The sequence below is a fragment of the Dromiciops gliroides genome, chromosome 2, assembly GCF_019393635.1.
Source record: "Dromiciops gliroides isolate mDroGli1 chromosome 2, mDroGli1.pri, whole genome shotgun sequence".
In the NCBI taxonomy this organism is placed as follows: domain Eukaryota; kingdom Metazoa; phylum Chordata; class Mammalia; order Microbiotheria; family Microbiotheriidae; genus Dromiciops; species Dromiciops gliroides.
Window position 1 is genome coordinate 54,438,971 of NC_057862.1, and position 17,904 is coordinate 54,456,874.

At 40.6% G+C, this 17,904-nt stretch overlaps 1 protein-coding gene across 2 annotated transcripts in view; it reads left to right on the forward strand.

The window, feature by feature from the left end:
- The window catches only part of ADK (adenosine kinase), a 608,024-nt gene that overhangs the window by 308,282 nt on the left and 281,838 nt on the right, over positions 1 to 17,904 (forward strand). For both annotated transcript variants that reach the window (XM_043984755.1, XM_043984756.1), the window contains exon 5: positions 14,778 to 14,950. In XM_043984755.1, coding sequence (XP_043840690.1) covers positions 14,778 to 14,950 — 173 coding nt within the window. The remainder of the gene's footprint in view (positions 1 to 14,777; positions 14,951 to 17,904) is intronic.

Sequence of the window (17,904 nt, forward strand, 5' to 3'; positions counted from 1 at the left end):
ATTAAAAATTACTAAGCATCAATGCATATTGACAGTTTCTCAATTCAATTTAAAGTGCTAGTGACTGTGCAGTGAACAAACAAATAAGAAAAAGAAAGCCCTTTTCCTCAAAGAGCTTATAATCCAATAGAGGAAGACCACACACAAAAGAGAACTGAAATGGATAGGTGAGGCAGGGAGGAGAAAAAGGTAGCTGGTGCAGGACATGATAATACTCAAGTCATACGAATACCACAGCTGGTGAGACATGACTGGGCTATGAGCCTTCTTTAAAAGAGGGGTTAGGAAGAAGTTTTTCTCCATCTTCCAGTCATCCAATCAGAGGGATAGAGGCTGAGGGTCCTAATGATGTGTAAGAAGCAAAGTTGATGTAATCTCTGGAATAATGGGTTTTCTGGTGATGAGCTTTTCCTAGGGATAATGATGATGGATTTGTATCCAAGGAGTGGGACTTCAATGAAAAAGAGGACTTTCAAGCATTCATGATGAAAAGATGAACTGAATAGAAAATTTGACTTTCAAATACAAGAACCTAGAGAAGCATAAAAAGGTAAACAGGAAAAAGAAACCATGAGGGATATGAAAAGATTAAACTGTTTACATTCCTACATGGGAAGACAATACTTCTAACTCATAAGAACTTTCTCAGTATTAGGACAGCTAAAAGGAATATAGACAAAGGGCACAAGTGTGAATTGAATATGAAGGGAGGATACCTGTAAAATATTTATTTTTTATTTATCCTTGTATTTTTGTGGGGCAGACAGGGTGGGGTGGCTTATGTTTGGGGTGAGATTTGGGCTTGGGGCCTCCTGGGTTCAGGACTGTTACTTTTGCATAACTGATCATGTATGACTTATATTGAATTGTTGGATTTCATAGGGAGGGATGAGGAGGGAGGGAGGAAGAAAACTTTGAACACAAAGTTGTAAAAAGTCAATGTGAAAAGAAATGATGAGCAGGAGGAGTTCAGAGAAACCTGGAAGGACTGACATGAACTGATGCTGACTGAGAGGAGCAGAACCGGGAGAACATTATACACAGTAACAGCAACATTGTGTGATGAACAGTGGTGCAAATCTGTACAGCATACTAAAAAACTGACAAATTGCCTTGCTGACCAAGGTCCATATAGTCAAAGCTATGCTTTTTTCAGTAGCATTGTATGGCTGTGAGAGTTGGACTATAAGGAAAACTGAGTGCTGTAGAAACAAAGCTTTCAAATTGTGATATTGGGGGGCAGCTAGATGGCACAGTGGATAAAGCACCGGCCCTGGATTCAGGAGTACCTGAGTTCAAATCCGGCCTCAGACACTTGACACTTACTAGCTGTGTGACCCTGGGCAAGTCATTTAACCCTCATTGCCCCACAAAAACAAAAACAAACCAAAAAAAAACCAAATTGTGATATTGGAGAAGATATTTTAAGAGATTCCCTTGGAAAATAAGGAGATCATATTTTGAATGCTGTGGATAAGTTCACTTACATTGGCAGTATACTTTCCAGGAATATACACATAGGTGATAAGGTTGACACATGCATTTCCAGAGCCAACTCAGTATTTGGGAGGCTCTGAAGGAAAGTGTGGAAGAGAAGAGGTTATTAGGCTGCCTACAAAACTGAAGGTCTACAGAGCCATTGTGCTGACCTCATTGTTGTATGTCTCTGAAACCTGGATAGTATACCAGTGACATGCCAGGAAAATGAATTGTTTACATTTGAATTCTCTTAGGAAGATTTTGAAGATCATATGGCAAGGTAAAGTACACGACACTGAGGTCCTTTGTTGAGATGAACTGCCACACATTTAAACTCTACTGCAGAGAGTGCAGCTCTGATGGGCTGGCCACATTGTTCAAATGCCAAATGTACATTTGCCTAAAAGACAATTTTATGGAGAACTTAAACAAGGCAGCACTCACTTGGAGGTCAGAAGAAGCAATACGAAGACACTCTCAAGGTTTCTCTGAAGAACTATGGAATTGATTATGAGACATTGGAGAGACTATCACAGGACTACCCAATATGGTGTGTCTGCATGAAAGAAGGTGCTATACTCTATGAGCAAAGCAGAATTACAGTAGCTGAAAAGAAATGTGACGTGTGCAAATTGAGAGACATCTCCACTCTTAATTGTTCCTATGGATTATTTGTGCCCCACCTTTTGTAGAGCCTTCCAAGCTATTATTAGTCTGATCAGCCACAGTTGGAAACATTGTACCTCAACCCTAACGTAGTGATGTCGTTTTGTTCTTATTTGATCACGAAGGACAAAAATCACCAACCAAGGCAACAACAAAAAAAGCTAATGCATTATGGGAAAGGAGAGGTTCATTGTACAGAGTTGCTGTTCAGAGAGTACATTGGGTTCAGTTTCTGGGTGTCAGGTTTTAAGGAAGAACATTGACAAGTCAGAGGAAATCCAAATGACAACCAGGATGATGAGGGGATTGATTACAGAGAGCATCATATAAGGGTCTTAATATATTTTCATTCATTAAAAGATTTAGGAGAGGGCTATGATGATAGCCTTCAAGTAGTTAAAGGGCTGAAGGGTGAAGAAGGATTGTGCTTGTTCTGCTTAGCCCAGAGGGCTTGATTCGAAGTTAAAAATTAATGATTGGCACTGTTGGAAACTAGAGTGAGGTAACTCAGGAAGTAGCATGTACCTTTTCAATGATAGTCTTTGAGCATAGGCAGGATTTATCAGGGATATTGGAAAAGGGATAACTTGTGCAAGTGTGGATTGCATGAGAAGACCTCTGAAGGCTCTTCCAACTCTAAGGTCCCATGATTTTGCATTTGATATGACCGCTCTCAAATAAGTGGAAGGACAAGTTCACCAGTCTCAACCAGATTTGACTGTTTTGTGAGGCAACATTGCTTATAATTTTCCTCTTCTGTCTTTTGCAAACCAGCTTATAATGAAAACCAGTTGTTGAAGAATTAACTCAGTACTGTGCATTCCTCTGGCTTAGCTAAGGAATTTTTATTACTTGTATATATAAGAGAAGAAGTAGACCATGGACACGCAAGCAGGATTCAGCTATGTTTTTCAACTAAGTGGAATATGGCTGACCAATTTTTAGTCTATCAAATGGACTGAGGAGACAAAGAATAAATTAGGAGTGGTGTCGAGTTGAAAGATGAATGGAGGGGCAATACAATACAGGGAGAGTGAAGTATGTAGTTAGATTGATGAAGGTAGGGTTAGCAGGACACAGTGACCGAGTTATGATTGGAAAATTTTAGGGAAAAGCATTTCAAGTAATTCAGATACTTTCTACTGTCCTACCTAAGGATGGTATTCTTTCCAATGGGAACACATTTTTTTCCATGGGTTTTTTTTTTTAAATATTAACAATACCTAGGCAACCTATAGGCTTTTGCAGTGATGTCAAATTCTCTAAGAGCACAACAAAATAAGACACACAGAGGGTCATGATTCTATTCATTACTGTCTTTGACTTTGTGCCTTTCCACATAAACAATAAAACAAGTATTTGCTGGACAATGTTGTTTCTGTAATATTTTGGGCTCCTGTGATGACTATTATACATTGGGAATTTCTAAGAAATTGGAAACTTCTCTAAGAAGTGTTAGTGGTGTCAGCATCTTTATTGTTGTCCATTTCCTATTTTTAGAATCCATACCTTATTCAAATAGTTCAGAATATAGCTGTTATAAAGATCGCCATATTCTGTGCATTCCAATACTTCTTGAAAAAAAATGTTTATGACATGCATAGATGTTATTGTTGTTGTTCAGTCATTCAGCTGTGTCCAGTTCTTCATGATCCCATGGACCATTGCATGCTGGGCCCTTTTATCTTCCACTGTCTCTTGAAGTTTGCCCATTTTCATGTTTATTGTTTCCATAACACTCTCTATCCATCTCATCTTCTGCTATCCCCTTTTCCTGTGATCTTTCCCAACATCAGGGTCTTTCCCAGTGAGTCTCATCTTCTCATTATGTGGCCAAAATATTTAAACTTTAGCTTTGGGATTTGACCTTCCAGTGAATAGCCTGAATTAATTTCTTTAAATATTGACTCACTTGATCTCCTTGTTGTCCGGGGGACTGTCTGAAAAATCATATCAAACATCACAATTCGGAATGTTTCGATTCTGCTGTTGTCCTCAACTTTCCTTATTGTCCAACTCCCACAGCTATACATTGCTGCTGGACAAACCATAGCTTTGTATGGACCTTTGTCGACCAGGTGATATCTCTGGTTTCTTACTGTTAGGTCAAAATTAGCACAATCATTGCAGGTGCCTTATTGCCATGTTGACTCATTGATTTTATCATCTACTAAAACCCCCAGATCATCTGGCCAACACCTCATTTAGTTCATACTTGTGACTGTTTTAAACTGGTATAGGACTTCATCCTTGAGGCAGTCTGTAACTAGGAAGATGGAGCTGAAGCTGTAGATTATGAAATGGAATCTTGTCAGTCACACAGGCCAATCACTTTTGTTCTCGGAGACATAGTTTCTCCATCTGCAAAATAGGGATTATGATGCTTTTGGCTTCTACCTTATGGGTTGTTGGGAGGTATACATGTATGCAATGCACTTGGCAAACCCTATAGTTTCCTATAAATGCCAGATACCATTATTATTATTTTCTGTTTTACATTATTAGATTTGGTTGACTCTTCTAGCCTAACAGTTCTTAAAGTATGTCTTTGGCCTCTTCAAGGTTCCTAAAACCATTTCAGGGGGGTGCATGAGGTCAAAACCATTTTCCTAATAGTACTAAGAATTTTATTTGTGGTGAATATTGATAGCTGTAACTCACATAAACAAAAGCTTTTTAGAGAGGGCCAGAAATGTATAAGAGTATAAATGTGTACCGAATTTTTATTTGTTTTTTTAAAGTTTGAGAACCACTGTCTGAACCTGTGTAGATCTTTTTGGATTCTGACTCAGTTATTCAGTGTATTAGCTGACCCTCACAGCTTTATGTTATCTACAAATTAAATAAGCATGACATTTATTCCTTCAATTGAGTTCTTGATAAAAATGCTCAATAGCACAGCACTCAGGACAAGAGTTTGGAGGGAGGGGAACAGTCTAGCAGATAAAGAAAGAGAGGTAGTCCATGGACACATCACTTCCACACACTAACTTCATGTTAAATGCCAGTATGTCTCTTCCTAAAATAGCTGAGACATCCAGTTGCATACCCAAATAGAATCAGCCTTCAAACTCCAGGCCTTGCTACAGCATCCAGCCAAGATAGCATTATAGTTCAACATCTACAGGTCACTTCTCAAAAAGGGGGTTCACACTGGCATGAGGACAGAAAAATAGAGTGAGTCTTACTTCTTTGTTTATTTATACCCCAAAACTAGGGCTAAATATTTTTCTGAACATTTCTCATTTCCCCCTTAGTTTATTTCCTATAATTATTGAGCCTTTAAGGACTCAGAAGATTATGAATTCATTTTAGAGAACCATGCAAGAGAAAAGATGAATACTTATATCCTTATTCCATAATTAAAGTTGTGTAAAAAGAAACCTCAGTAAGGAATAGTGCTGGTGTCAATGAAAAACCAGTAGGGAAGTCAGGCTGAGGCATGCTGTTGAAATATAGTATCACTAGAGATATGTAACGACTGGAGTGACGCCACCTGCTGGAGAGTTACTGTAGGAAAGCTTGGCCATGCGGAGAAGGCTTCTGAGGGCAAACCATGTGGTCAAGCTCCTTGGAGTCAGGAAGTGATGTTTGCTCGTTGGTACTGTCTCTCAAAGTTACCAGCCAATCAACTTGAGGAGCCTCCCATGGCTGGGAGGAGAACATGAAGTAGGAAGTGGATGCTGGTGGAGGACTGACTTCCTCTTTGGGTTCATGACATTGGCTTGGTGGCAGGACTTCAGGTGGGAGGCTAGGAAGGCCAGGATTTCCATGCTATAAGAAAATCTGTCCTCAATCTTTCTCTCTCTTTACTATCTTATATCTTTTAATAAACCCTTAAAAGCCTAAACTCTTGGTGAATTTATCAGTGATTTTAGCCAGTTTCCCCAAAAAACCGGGAGGGGGGGCAGATTAGAACCCAGATTTAGATTTTTAAACAACACAGATAGATCTCTAATAATTAAATGCTGGGGCAGCTAGGTGGCGCCGTGGATAAAGCACTGGCCCTGGATTCAGGAGTACCTGAGTTCAAATCCCGCTCTAGACACTTGACACTTACTCGCTGTGTGACCCTGGGCAAGTCACTTAACCCTCATTGCCCCACTTAAAAAAAATTAATTAAATGCTAAACGACTTAAGTGGTACAAGTAGAACCCTAATTAAGTTAGGGTGGCCAGAATTTTGCCCCCTGTGCTGAGATGGGCTGGGGGAGATGCATTTCCTCCCAGCAGCTGTCCTAGAGCATACTATCCTTACACCTTGTGGTCCAGTGTCATCTCTGCACCAATACCATCTACATACTTCCAGAATTGATCCTCTTGCACCCATGTCCTCACCTGTGCCTCCTTTTAGGTGTTTGGAGTTGAAGTGCAGTTATCAACTTTTTTTTGATGGTGGGGCCACATTCCTTTCCTAGCTGATACTCATAGTAATTCTCTTACTCAAGAAAAAGAAAGAAACCTGGAGGCTCCATCTCCCTCTACCCACTTCCAGTGTTGGGCTTTGTGTCCTGAGGTCTGTTACCACCACTCCAGCCCCAAATAAATTTGTACTCAGTGCAAGAATTAAATCTCTACCTACTCAACAGTAGTGTGAGATGACTAGATAGCAGTGGTTGGGAGAGAATTCATAGAGATATTGGGACATTTGGGGAAATTGTGTGTCCTGGATCATAGTAAGTTGGTAGAATAACTGGTGGATTAAACTCTGTGAACCTATCCATTGTCCTTTTTTTTTTTAATTTTTCTCATTGTCTGTTTTATCCAACTGTGATTTCTCTCATGTGAAAAATATTGGTATTATTCCTTAGGGATATGAAAATTGTTGAAAAAATTTAACCCACAATCACATTTTAAATGATTGTGCATATTTGATCTCTTCTTGTTTATTATCAATACAATGTGTGTTACTGGTCTTTTCCAGGTTTAACCTTTCATTTCTTCTACTTCTGATATACTCCATGTAATTTTGCTTATTTATTTCCTAGTATAGTACAGCTTCCCTCTTCACACCACCCTTATTCTCTAAAAAACAATAGGTTAAAACTCTTCTGTGATTTACTCAAAACCAGGCTTTCAAAATTCTCCGCTGATATTTCTTTTATCAAATCAACCAGAAGACTTGGTAATTTAAAGCAAAATCCATTTAGTGGAACCAAATAGGGATATAAATGGCCAATCTTCTTCCTTCCTCCACCCCTCCCCTCCTGCCTACACACACACACACACACACACACACACACACACACACACAGTGAATAAGCATTTATATAGTGCCTACTATGTTCTAACCACTGTACTAAGATCTTTTTACAACTGTTATCTCATTTGAACCTCACAACAATCCTGGGAGGTAAGTCCTGTCATTATACCCATTATTCAGTTAAGAAACTGAGGTAAACAGAGGACTTGCCCAGGGTTCTCATAGCAAGTGCCTGAGGTTAGATTTGAACTCAAGCCTTCTTGACACTAGACCCAAAAAGCCTATTGACTGTACCATAGCTATTGTTTTTAATTTTATCATCCCAAGATCTCTTTCAGCTTTTTTTGTGATTCAGATGCAGACTTTGTCATTGAAAGAAGCCCTTATATATTGTGTTTCTATTTTGAAAGCCCTTGATATTAAGCTGCTATTCCCTGAGTTTGATCTGATTTTTTACTTATGGTGAAAATTCATTTGACTTTCATTCCACTACTATAATAGTAATTTGGGGCCTTATAAACCATGTAGTTTAGCCCATTTTGACAAGACAATTTTACTGTGATGTGGCCACTACACGTGCTACAGCTTCTGGGAGCCACAGGTGAGAGTTGGTTGTCAGGTAAACATAAAAAGTGGCTGAGTAGCCCTTACACCAAGGGGGCTAATTTTCACTGAACACCTCAAACACCCCATACTCACTCATTAGTGAGTTAGGGGGATGTCTATACCTAGCATATGAAGATTTCCCCCAGCAGAATAGGCAGGTGAGAACAATTTGTTTCCAGAAGCTATGACTGCAGCTGAAGCAGGCACTGTGTAGTGCTTAGAGCTTGGTTAGAATTGAAGACTCCAAGGTCATCCCTTGCATCCTGGGCCATCACCAATCGTATTACCTTTGCCTTGCCACTAGATTTCCATGACTCTGGAAGAAAGAGTGATGCTGATGATGTTGTGCAACTCTGCTTCACTTAATTCCAATTCATAAACAAGTCAAAATGTCACCTTTGATGTCACTGGTCCTCTTTGAAAACAAGGAAGAAGCAAACCATATCACCACCACCAGCCAACCCTCTTCTCCTTTCCCCCGTCTTTCTCTTAAAATTTTGTGGGGCTGGATGCTGCTGGTAATCTTCCCCAGACTCACCCCCTAATTTTCCTGTCAGTAACAAAGTTTTTGCTTTATACTGGTTCAAAATTTTCTGCCTTTAGCATAGCTAACTGCAGTTTGGGTAATGAACTGTCATTCGGCGGGGGGCAGTGGGGGTTTTTTCACCAATTCCCAAATTTTGTGCATAGAGTTCTTCCAGGGGGATCATTAACTTACATCTTGATTTCAATGTAATTGGCTTTTGTAATCCTATGTATTTTGATTTATGCATTATTCTGAGAAGGGATCTATTAAGTTTCACAAGACTTTTAAATGGGTCCATGGCAGAAAGAAAAGTTAAGGTACCTTGCTTAATAAGGAGGGCCAGTTTTAGAGTAAAAAAAAAATTAGTTTTTGAACTCACTGAGTGGCCTGATCAGATGTTCTGCAGGAGGAGTACCCAGCAATCATGGGAGCCCCCACCACCCCAGAAGTCCTTCAGGTACAGGGCCCAGGGACCAGTTAGAACCCAGAGTCAAACCCTAAGCTCCACCAAAATCTATAGGACTAGCCTCCAAGGCTTCTTGCCAAGGTGCTATACTTCCAGGACCCCAAACACTGGTAAATATTGTCCTCAAAGTTGAATCCCTTTCTTTAGTCATCTCAGCCCTGGGAATAGGGGCACACTCAGTGATGCCCCGTTGGTCTATTCTGCCTGACCTGACCTGTCATAACCAGTTAGCTTAACACTCTATCCAGGCATAATGTGGGGACCATCCTGACCTATGCTCCTGCCTCTCATCTTGGATACCTTCATGCTCCTGGCAGTATCTAGCAAGTACACCGAAGTGCTAGCCAGACTATGTGAAGCCCCTGCACTAATCTCTTGCAGTTTGCCCGAACTTGTCTTATAACAGTGTCCTGAAAAGTCCAGATGCCCCCCAACCCCCATCTGGCTGGTTGGCTATAGGTGCTTCTATCAGGCAATCTCCACATGGAAATGGCTAAAGCATCTGCCTCCACACACAACCCCACACAGTGCTGGGCATGCTATGACCCACTAGAATTTGGCGAGGATAATTCACTTCTGCAGCTGACTCCCACACACCTAACCTCACTGAAGCTTTGCAACCACATGAGGGAAAGACACCTTTCAGTTTTCTGCCATCCCTTGCCCATGCACTGCTTCAGCCCAACTTCACCCAACTCTCTGGCATTCTTGACTACACCATTGGGTGTTACAGATTGTTCAGGTTCTGTCCCCACAGTTTGTCTCCAGATTAAGATATGTGCCCCCAAAGGTCAAACTTGGACTGAGTCAGTAGACTTCCACACTATAGTGGTCACCTGGATAAATCAAACCCAATGGGCAACACCAGAAGGAACATGGTGGGCATGTATACCACCAGTCCCCCAATATATTATCTATACTCATCCTCCATTACCGTTCTTAATTTGACCTGTACTCTAGTTACCATGTGGCTAGGCCTCACATTCTCCAGGGATGCTCCAACAACACCCACCAGAACCTCTAGTCATCTTGTACCATGACTGGCATTTGGTGGGACACATCCTGATAGACCTGGGAACCGTTATTGGCCTTGTACCCTGATGAAATGCAGAGGAGGTCCATAGGAGGCAGAAAGGTACACAAATGGCTACTGAGAACAACTAAAGGACCACAGTGAGGACAGTGCCCAAGGCCATGATCAATTAGCTGAAGGATGGTATAGTCCCAGAGCTGTGGTCATGGGCCCCTGACTGGCTTGGACTGCCTGTTAGCCAGCCCAAGGAGAGCTTAGGTTTTGTAAAGCCCTCCTTTTGCATGTGGATTGACCCCTCAAGAGAAATAGCCTTCATCCTATTCTATATAAGAAGCTGAGTAAACACTCGGTGCCACCATCACAGACATCAAGAACATCTTGCCGGGGCCTGTGATTCTTTTCACTGATCCTATTTCCTAGATTTCTTTCAGGCAGGATTCCTGTAAGGATCCTTTGAGGTGATTGTGCTTATTGTGCTTGCTGTGACTTTTGTTTAGGTTAATCCATACACATGGTGGTTTATGATGGTGGTCAAAGGACCAGTGGGTGGATTGTGTTAAAATCGTATTCTGTTCTGGTCCCCCCTCTCGTCAGTATACTTAGTGTGTTTTTAAATAGATAATATAAAGAACAATAGCGGGAAGTAAGACTGCAAAGGGGAGCGGAGAAGTCATATACAAACCTTCCCAAAGATCAAAGGGATGTAAGTTACAAATTGTAGTAATCTATATTAATCGAAAATCACATCCGGCTAATCTGTACTGAATCAGAGGAAGTCCTTGCCGCCATGGCCTTTTGGTCCTATGATATGTAAATCTCAGTTTTAAGACCAGTCGAATACCAAATGGTGTCGGGTTTGTTCGCTTTGAAGTTTACTGATGACTTTGAGATGACATGGATATGTTACTGAATTAACTCCATGATGGCACATAAGATAGTCTGTTCTCCTCCAAAACTCTATGAAAACGAATCCCTAAATTCCTGCCCCCTGAACATTCTTCCGTATCCTAAGGGTCCATGCTTTCTAGTGCTTTCAGCAGTAATCTTTGGTAACCTGAATGCTGTTCTCTTGTTCTTTCCCTCTCTCTTCTTCCTCCCAACTTCCTTCACCGTCCCATCTTTTGTGCCCAGGCCATCTGCCTCTGTACCTGTTCACTGCTTGTCTGTGCCCTACACCTTCTCTGTCTCTATTAAAGTGAAATTGCAGCTTCACTTCCTGCTTTCACAGTGGTTTTTCATTGCAAATACCCAAAGAACCAGGAGCACCTGTCACAATTTCATAAATTCATTATCAATTCCAGGTTCAACTCTTCCTCTGATACATACTATCTTTGACATGGTTAGAATCAAATGAGCTATGTCAAGCAGCTTGTAGACCTAAAACACTATAGAAATGTGACCTCTTCTATCAGTTGTGGGACCTTTCTCAAGTTAACCTCTTATTGCCCCCAAACAATTATCTGTGACTGTATGTTCTAGACTAGTAATTGATTTGCATTAGTGGAGGTAGTTTCTGCAGTAGAAGTTGCTTATGTCATTGAAATCACAGGTCTATACGCTCCTTCCCATCCACCCTCTAACAAACCTTTGACTCCAACAATAAGCAAAAGTAGCACAATGCATTTTACTTAAACATTGAGCAATCACTCTTTAAGAACTTTTTAATTTAATTTTGATTTAAATGATTATTTAATGGACAATTTCATATTAAAACATTTCCTTTTTTCCCCAAAAAACTTATTAACCCATAGTCTCTTGTACCAAATATTTAAAAAAGGGTCAGCAGCCAATATGTTCTGTCCCTAGACTCATATCTTTCCCTCATTCTATGGCACTGTAGTCTTCCTCTTTCTGACTTCCTAGTTTTCAGGCACTTATCTTGACGAATGGCTTGTATCTTCCTCTCTTACTTTGACTCTAGTACCCAGGGGAGGAGAGAATAAAGGGGGAGGAAATAAGCATTTTTATATAATACCTACTATGTGCCAGACACTGTGCTAAGCACTTTACAATTATTATCTCATGTCAATCTCACAACAGCCTTGTGAGGTAGGTTTAAGTAAATTGAGGCAAACAGGGCTTAATTGACTTGCCCATCGCCATACAGCTAGTCTTTGAGGCAGGATTTAAACTCGGGTCTTCATGACTCCAGACCCAGCATTCTATACACTAGAATACTTAATTTCCAGCCCCTTGATTCACTTCTGACAATTAATTGCCTTGCCCTTTGGATCCCCAGTCCTGTGTGTTGTCCTGTGGGGGAAATATACCTGTAGTTTCTGCTTTGAAAGTCTGATCTGTATAAGGAGATCCTCAACTGCCTTGCCCCTGGTCCTTAGTTATTGAAGACCTGCTTTAAGTAAGATCTTCTACCAGCTGACTTCTGACCCTCTGTAACCCCAGGAGGCATTCCTCTCTAACTCTTGGACTTCTGCCCATATCTTGTATTTACCAGAAAATCAGTGCCCATCCCTTTCCTCTTTTTACTTTCCTGCCTGACTGCCTTCACACTGTGGCCACCCACATCCTGGTCCGATTGTATTATAATGTCAGGAATACATGTCAAAAAAGGTATCCATGTGTACCATCTAAATGATGGGTTTAATTCCAAGTGGGCCAGCTACACTGCCAGCATCTTACATCTTCTTCATGTGTCACAGAATTATCTCTGCAAGTAGGTTGTAAACTTTTTGAGAGCTAGGGCCAGGCTTCCATTTTTCAGTGCCTTTTGTTTATCTCTATGGTGTCTAATAAAGCCCTCTGTACACATTCAGTGCTTCATAAATATCATTTAAAAAAATAGCACCAACTTCCACCTCAAGCTTCCTCCCAACTTCCTCTTCAAACTTTCCAAAGGAAAGTCCATGAGCTTCCATCCCAGTGACATTCTCTGCATTACCAGAAACAAAGATGCCATGGAGTCAGCTCCATCACTGAAGTTCTCAGAGAGAGGAAACAAGTCATACTAGTCAGCTGAGTGAGAGCTAATTCCCAATTCCTTTTGACTCCCCGTGCACACTGCCTTTTTTGGAGTGTTCAGTTCAGCAAAGCAAACCTTTGCCATTGACCTCTGGCTCTGGCGATGTACTAGATTCTGGGACCCCAAGACACAGACAAAGGAGCCCTTGCCCTCCTGGAGCGTTCATTCTCTGGGGCAATACAGCGTGTATAGAAGAAACACTGAGAAGGCACAGAGTGTGGTCGTGACAAAAAGTTAAGGGAAGGTTTCACCTGGTAAAAGGCAAATTAGGAAGGCTGAGGGGAGGAGCCTCCCTCCTGACTCTGAGGATGACATTTGGAAAAGTTAACTGAATATAAATCTGGAGACAGGGCAAGGGTTTGGAGTTCTGCAGCTAGGTGGCACAGGATACAGAGCACCAGGCTTGGAATCAGGAAGATTCCTCTTTATGAGTTCAAATCCAGGCTCAAACACTTCCTAGCTGTGTCCCCCTGGGCAAGTCACTTCACCCTGTTTGCCTCAGTTTGCTCATGTGTATCATGAGCTGGAGAAGGAAATGCCAAACAACTCCAGTATCTTTGCCCCCCAAATTGGGGTCATGAAGAATTGGACACAATCAGAAAGCGACACGGGGGGAAGGCGGCTTGGCTGCTTGTTAAGTAAGTACTCACTAGCTAAAGTAAGTAGATCTTAAGTACCCTCTTGCATCATAGGACCCAAGACTTTAGAATGTGTGTGAGACTACTTTGGATTGATGAAAAGTGTGAATTATGGGATATTTTAAAGAAAATTCCATTTTCTTACTTCCGGCGCAGCCCATAACTGAAACAAAGGAATAATGATTACCTGGTACAGATTCTTTGGGAATCTTTAATGAAGAGATACAAGTAATTTATAATTAGCATATATGCTTGATATTGTCCAGCAGTCTTGTTCACTGAAAAATGGATTTGCTAAAGAAAGGTAACCTGCCATCTCTCTGTAGTAGTCCCATACATAACAGTGCTGGGTGGCAAGGGGTAGAAGTGACACAGTTCTTCTTCAGAAGTAAGGTCCTTGAGGGAGCTACTAGCACATTATCATCATCATAATTGTTGACCTTTATATTATGCTTGAAAGGTTGTTAATGTCTTTTAATACATTAGATGCTACATATATTTTTATACATGAGGAAACTCAGGCCCAGAGAGATTAAGAGGTCGTTGAGGGAGGTAGGGTTCAAACCCAGGTTTCCTGAGGCTAAATCCAACATCCATAAGACTACCCCTTATATTATCATTTAGGTGCTTAATGAATGTCAAATTTAATTGAAATAAAATGAGAGGCCATCTCTTCCTCATTTTGCATATATGGAAACTGAGTCAGGCTTTGTTATTCCAACAAATTGCATAAATTAAAAGATATTCACACTGAAGACAGAATCAGATATATATTATCAAATGATGGGAATATTGAGTGGTAATCAGAAAGATCTGATTCCAGTTCCTTCCTCAGATACTTGCTAGCTATGTGACCTAAGCAGATTATTTAACTTCAGCCTCAGTTTTCTCATTAGAAAAGTGGAGATGAGTATAATTCCTACCTCACAAGGTTGTTGTGAAGATCGAGAAATCTCCTTTGTGAAACACCTTTCACACCTTAAAGTTCTGTGTAAATGCTTGCAATTATTTTTAAAGGAGAGTTTGTGAATGGGATCAGAAGAGGAATACTTAGGTTCTGTTTCTGATAGGGTGGAAAGCACTTGCAGAACTGTCCTTGGACACTATCTTGTCAGGACTCCAAGAGAAGCATCCCTGTTCTAAGTGTGGAATTTCTTGTTTTTGTTTTGTTTTGTTTTCAGTGGATGATTCAAAGACCATTCAAAGCAGCCACATTCTTTGGCTGCATTGGCATGGATAAATTCGGTGAGATCCTGAAGAAGAAAGCTGCAGAAGCCCATGTGGATGCACATTACTATGAACAGAGTGAACAGCCCACAGGAACCTGTGCCGCCTGCATCACCAGTGACAATAGGTCAGATCACAGTTTTCTGTGAAAAGAGTTTTTATAGAAATGTTGGTAAGACAGCAGTTGGGAATTTGGAATCAGAATTCTGTGTTCCTGACCTCTTCATATTGTTGGGGCAGCTAGGTAGCCGAGTGGATAAAGCATTGGGCTTGCATTCAGGAAGATTTATTTTCTTGAGTTCAAATCCAGCCTCAGACACTTCCTAGTTGTGTGACCCTGGGCAAGTCACTTATCCCTGTTTGCCTCAGTTTCCTCATCTGTAAAATGAGCTGGAGGAGGAAATGGCAAACCGCTCCAGTATCTTTGCCAAGAAAATCCCAAAATGGGGTCATGAATGAAAACCACTGAACAAATAATCAACCTGAAAGCTTTTATTAAGCACTTAGTATGCATCAGAGGCTCTGAAGTGATATAAAAGTATTTACTGACCTCAAGGAAGTTACCCTTTAATGACAGAGACAGTAACCCCGTAAACAGATATGTAGAGGAGTAGATGGAGGTAACCTCAAGAAGACAGTGGGAGCTAAGAGAAGGGGAACCAGTGAAGGCCGCCTACAGGAGGCTTAAATTGAGTGTTGAAGAAAACATTTTAAAAGGAAAAGGAGAAAAGACACATGTGCCTTGTGTATAGACTCTGAAAACATTTTAATGAGCCCTGTTTGGTGACGGATTGAAAATCGCTCTTGTAGTGGGGTCATTTTTAGGGTTCAGAGCGCTTTGTCCTACTTGCTAGTCTTATACCAGCTCATGGATTCCTTAAAAAACAAAGAAAATTCTGTGACCTTTTATGTTGTTATAAGCGTGGTCCTGGCTTCTCTACTAAATCTATTAAAATAGAGTTTTCTTCATTTGGGGATATTTTCACCAATGGGTAGTATCATAGTTGGCAAGCTGAACCCATCTTAATAAATTAGCCATTTCATTTGAGATGGAGAGGCAACTAATTAGGACTTTCAGGAACATGAATATTTGGAGAAATTTCTAACTACCTAAAATATAAAAGTCTATGGAAATGACTTCAGTTCATTTTAATATAATTCTTAACAGTAACAGTAATTGTACAAAACATAGCACTATTCCTGAAAAGAAAATGAGCCCAGTTGGTTCAGCGAAAGGCTGAGCTAGCTTCCTGCTTTTTTGCTTGCACATGTGTCCTCCAAAGGGGCCCCTGTTCTCCACCTTTACAAGGGGCGATGGAGAGGGAAAGGGCCCTTGGGAGGCTATTTGTCCTCCTCTTTTGGTCTAGATAGAGCCTCCCTATGCATAATAGAGCAGCCCTTCGCTCCAGGAGAAAAGGGGAAAGGAAGGAAAAGAGAAAAAGAAAGTTTTCAAGATTCTTTTTCTGAATGAGTTGGGCAGGTGGCCACTTGAGGTCAGTTCTTATTCTCAAATTTTATGATTCTGTGATTGAACGACCCCCAGTTACAGAGACCTCATGACTATCTTTAAGATTCAGCCAACTTTTCATGTTAGTTCGTTCACCTGCTTGATGATCTGTGCCCATACCTCACTTCCTTCCCCCTAAAGAATGTAGCCAAAAATACACCTTCTGCCCTGAAAGCTCTTTGCCAGGTCAGTTTGCCCCCACCCCAACTCCCTTTTCGGCACACATCAATTCTGAGTCACGGAGGTCTTCGCTTTTAATAACAGAAAACTGCCTCTTCCATACGGGCACATGACTCATTAGAAGCCTCAGTTTCCTGAGACCTCTTCTGCCTTGAGCTCAGTGGGAAAGGGACAAATTGCTGTGCCTCTCATGCCAAACAACTAGAATGTAATTAGTTGTCAGTTGATTATTATGTTATTGCCAGGATGGTTAAGTAAGCAGGCTCCTAAAAAAATGTCTCGTGGCTTCAGGTTGTACCTTGACTTGTCTAGGCTCTTGGGCACTGGGACATAAATGGTTGCATAATAATGACAGTGTCACAAGGTCATCGACATCTCTCCTATCCGTAATACCTTATGAGCCTTTCTTATTCTCAGGGTTTGGAATCTTGATAGGCAGAAACCTCATTTCCTTTTGTGTCCCCTCAGCATAGATCATCCAGGACAAGTCCTGAAGATAGCTGAGGAATTCAGGGAATATTTATTTATCCATGAGTAAATGAGTGGAATGAATAAATAATATTTTTAAGGGCAAAAAAAGTATAGAATGCTATATCTAGAAGGAACATTAGAGATCTTTCATATTTTGGAACAAAAATTTTTCTGGAAATTCCTTTCTCTTCACTTAATATTTATCCTTCTCCTTGCAAGAGATCTATATAGCTCCTTCCTCTCTTTCTTTTCTCTATTAAAAGTCTTCATGCTGGGCAGCTAGGTGGCGCAGTGGATAAAGCACTGGCCCTTGATTCAGGAGGACCTCAGTTCAAATGTGGCCTCAGACACTTGACACTCACTAGCTGTGTGACCCTGGGCAAGTCACTTAACCTGAGGGTTAAGGTTTTTTGCCCTGCAACAAAAAAAAAGTCTCCATGCTAATCTTTCATAGTTCTGTAATTTTAAAATGTTGATTTTAAGGCAAAAAAAAAAAATTCCAGGCCTTCTTGAATGTCAATAGCAAAACTTTTTCAAAATTCATATTTGGATTCCTGAATATATTTCTTGGAATATATAGGTTAAAATATATACATGAGATACATTTTATAAAGACTTCATAGTGTGATTTCAGGAACATTAATTTAAATTTGCCAGCTAAATGGTCTTATAACGACTTTTCCTAGAAAGTAGTTTCTCTTCCTTTTTCTTTTTCCTCCTTTATGTGTCTTCTGTTCTCTTACCATTCTATACATTTCCCAGTCTTTTCCCCACTATTTTTTCTCTTTCTCCCTTCTTATTTCAGTTAATGCTCTTTCTTTACCTTCCTTTACTGTCCTCTAAGAAGTCCAGGCATCAATGAGTTATTCAATCCGATAATTACACAGTTTGACTGAGATGAAAAAGATGTTTTAGAGATAAGC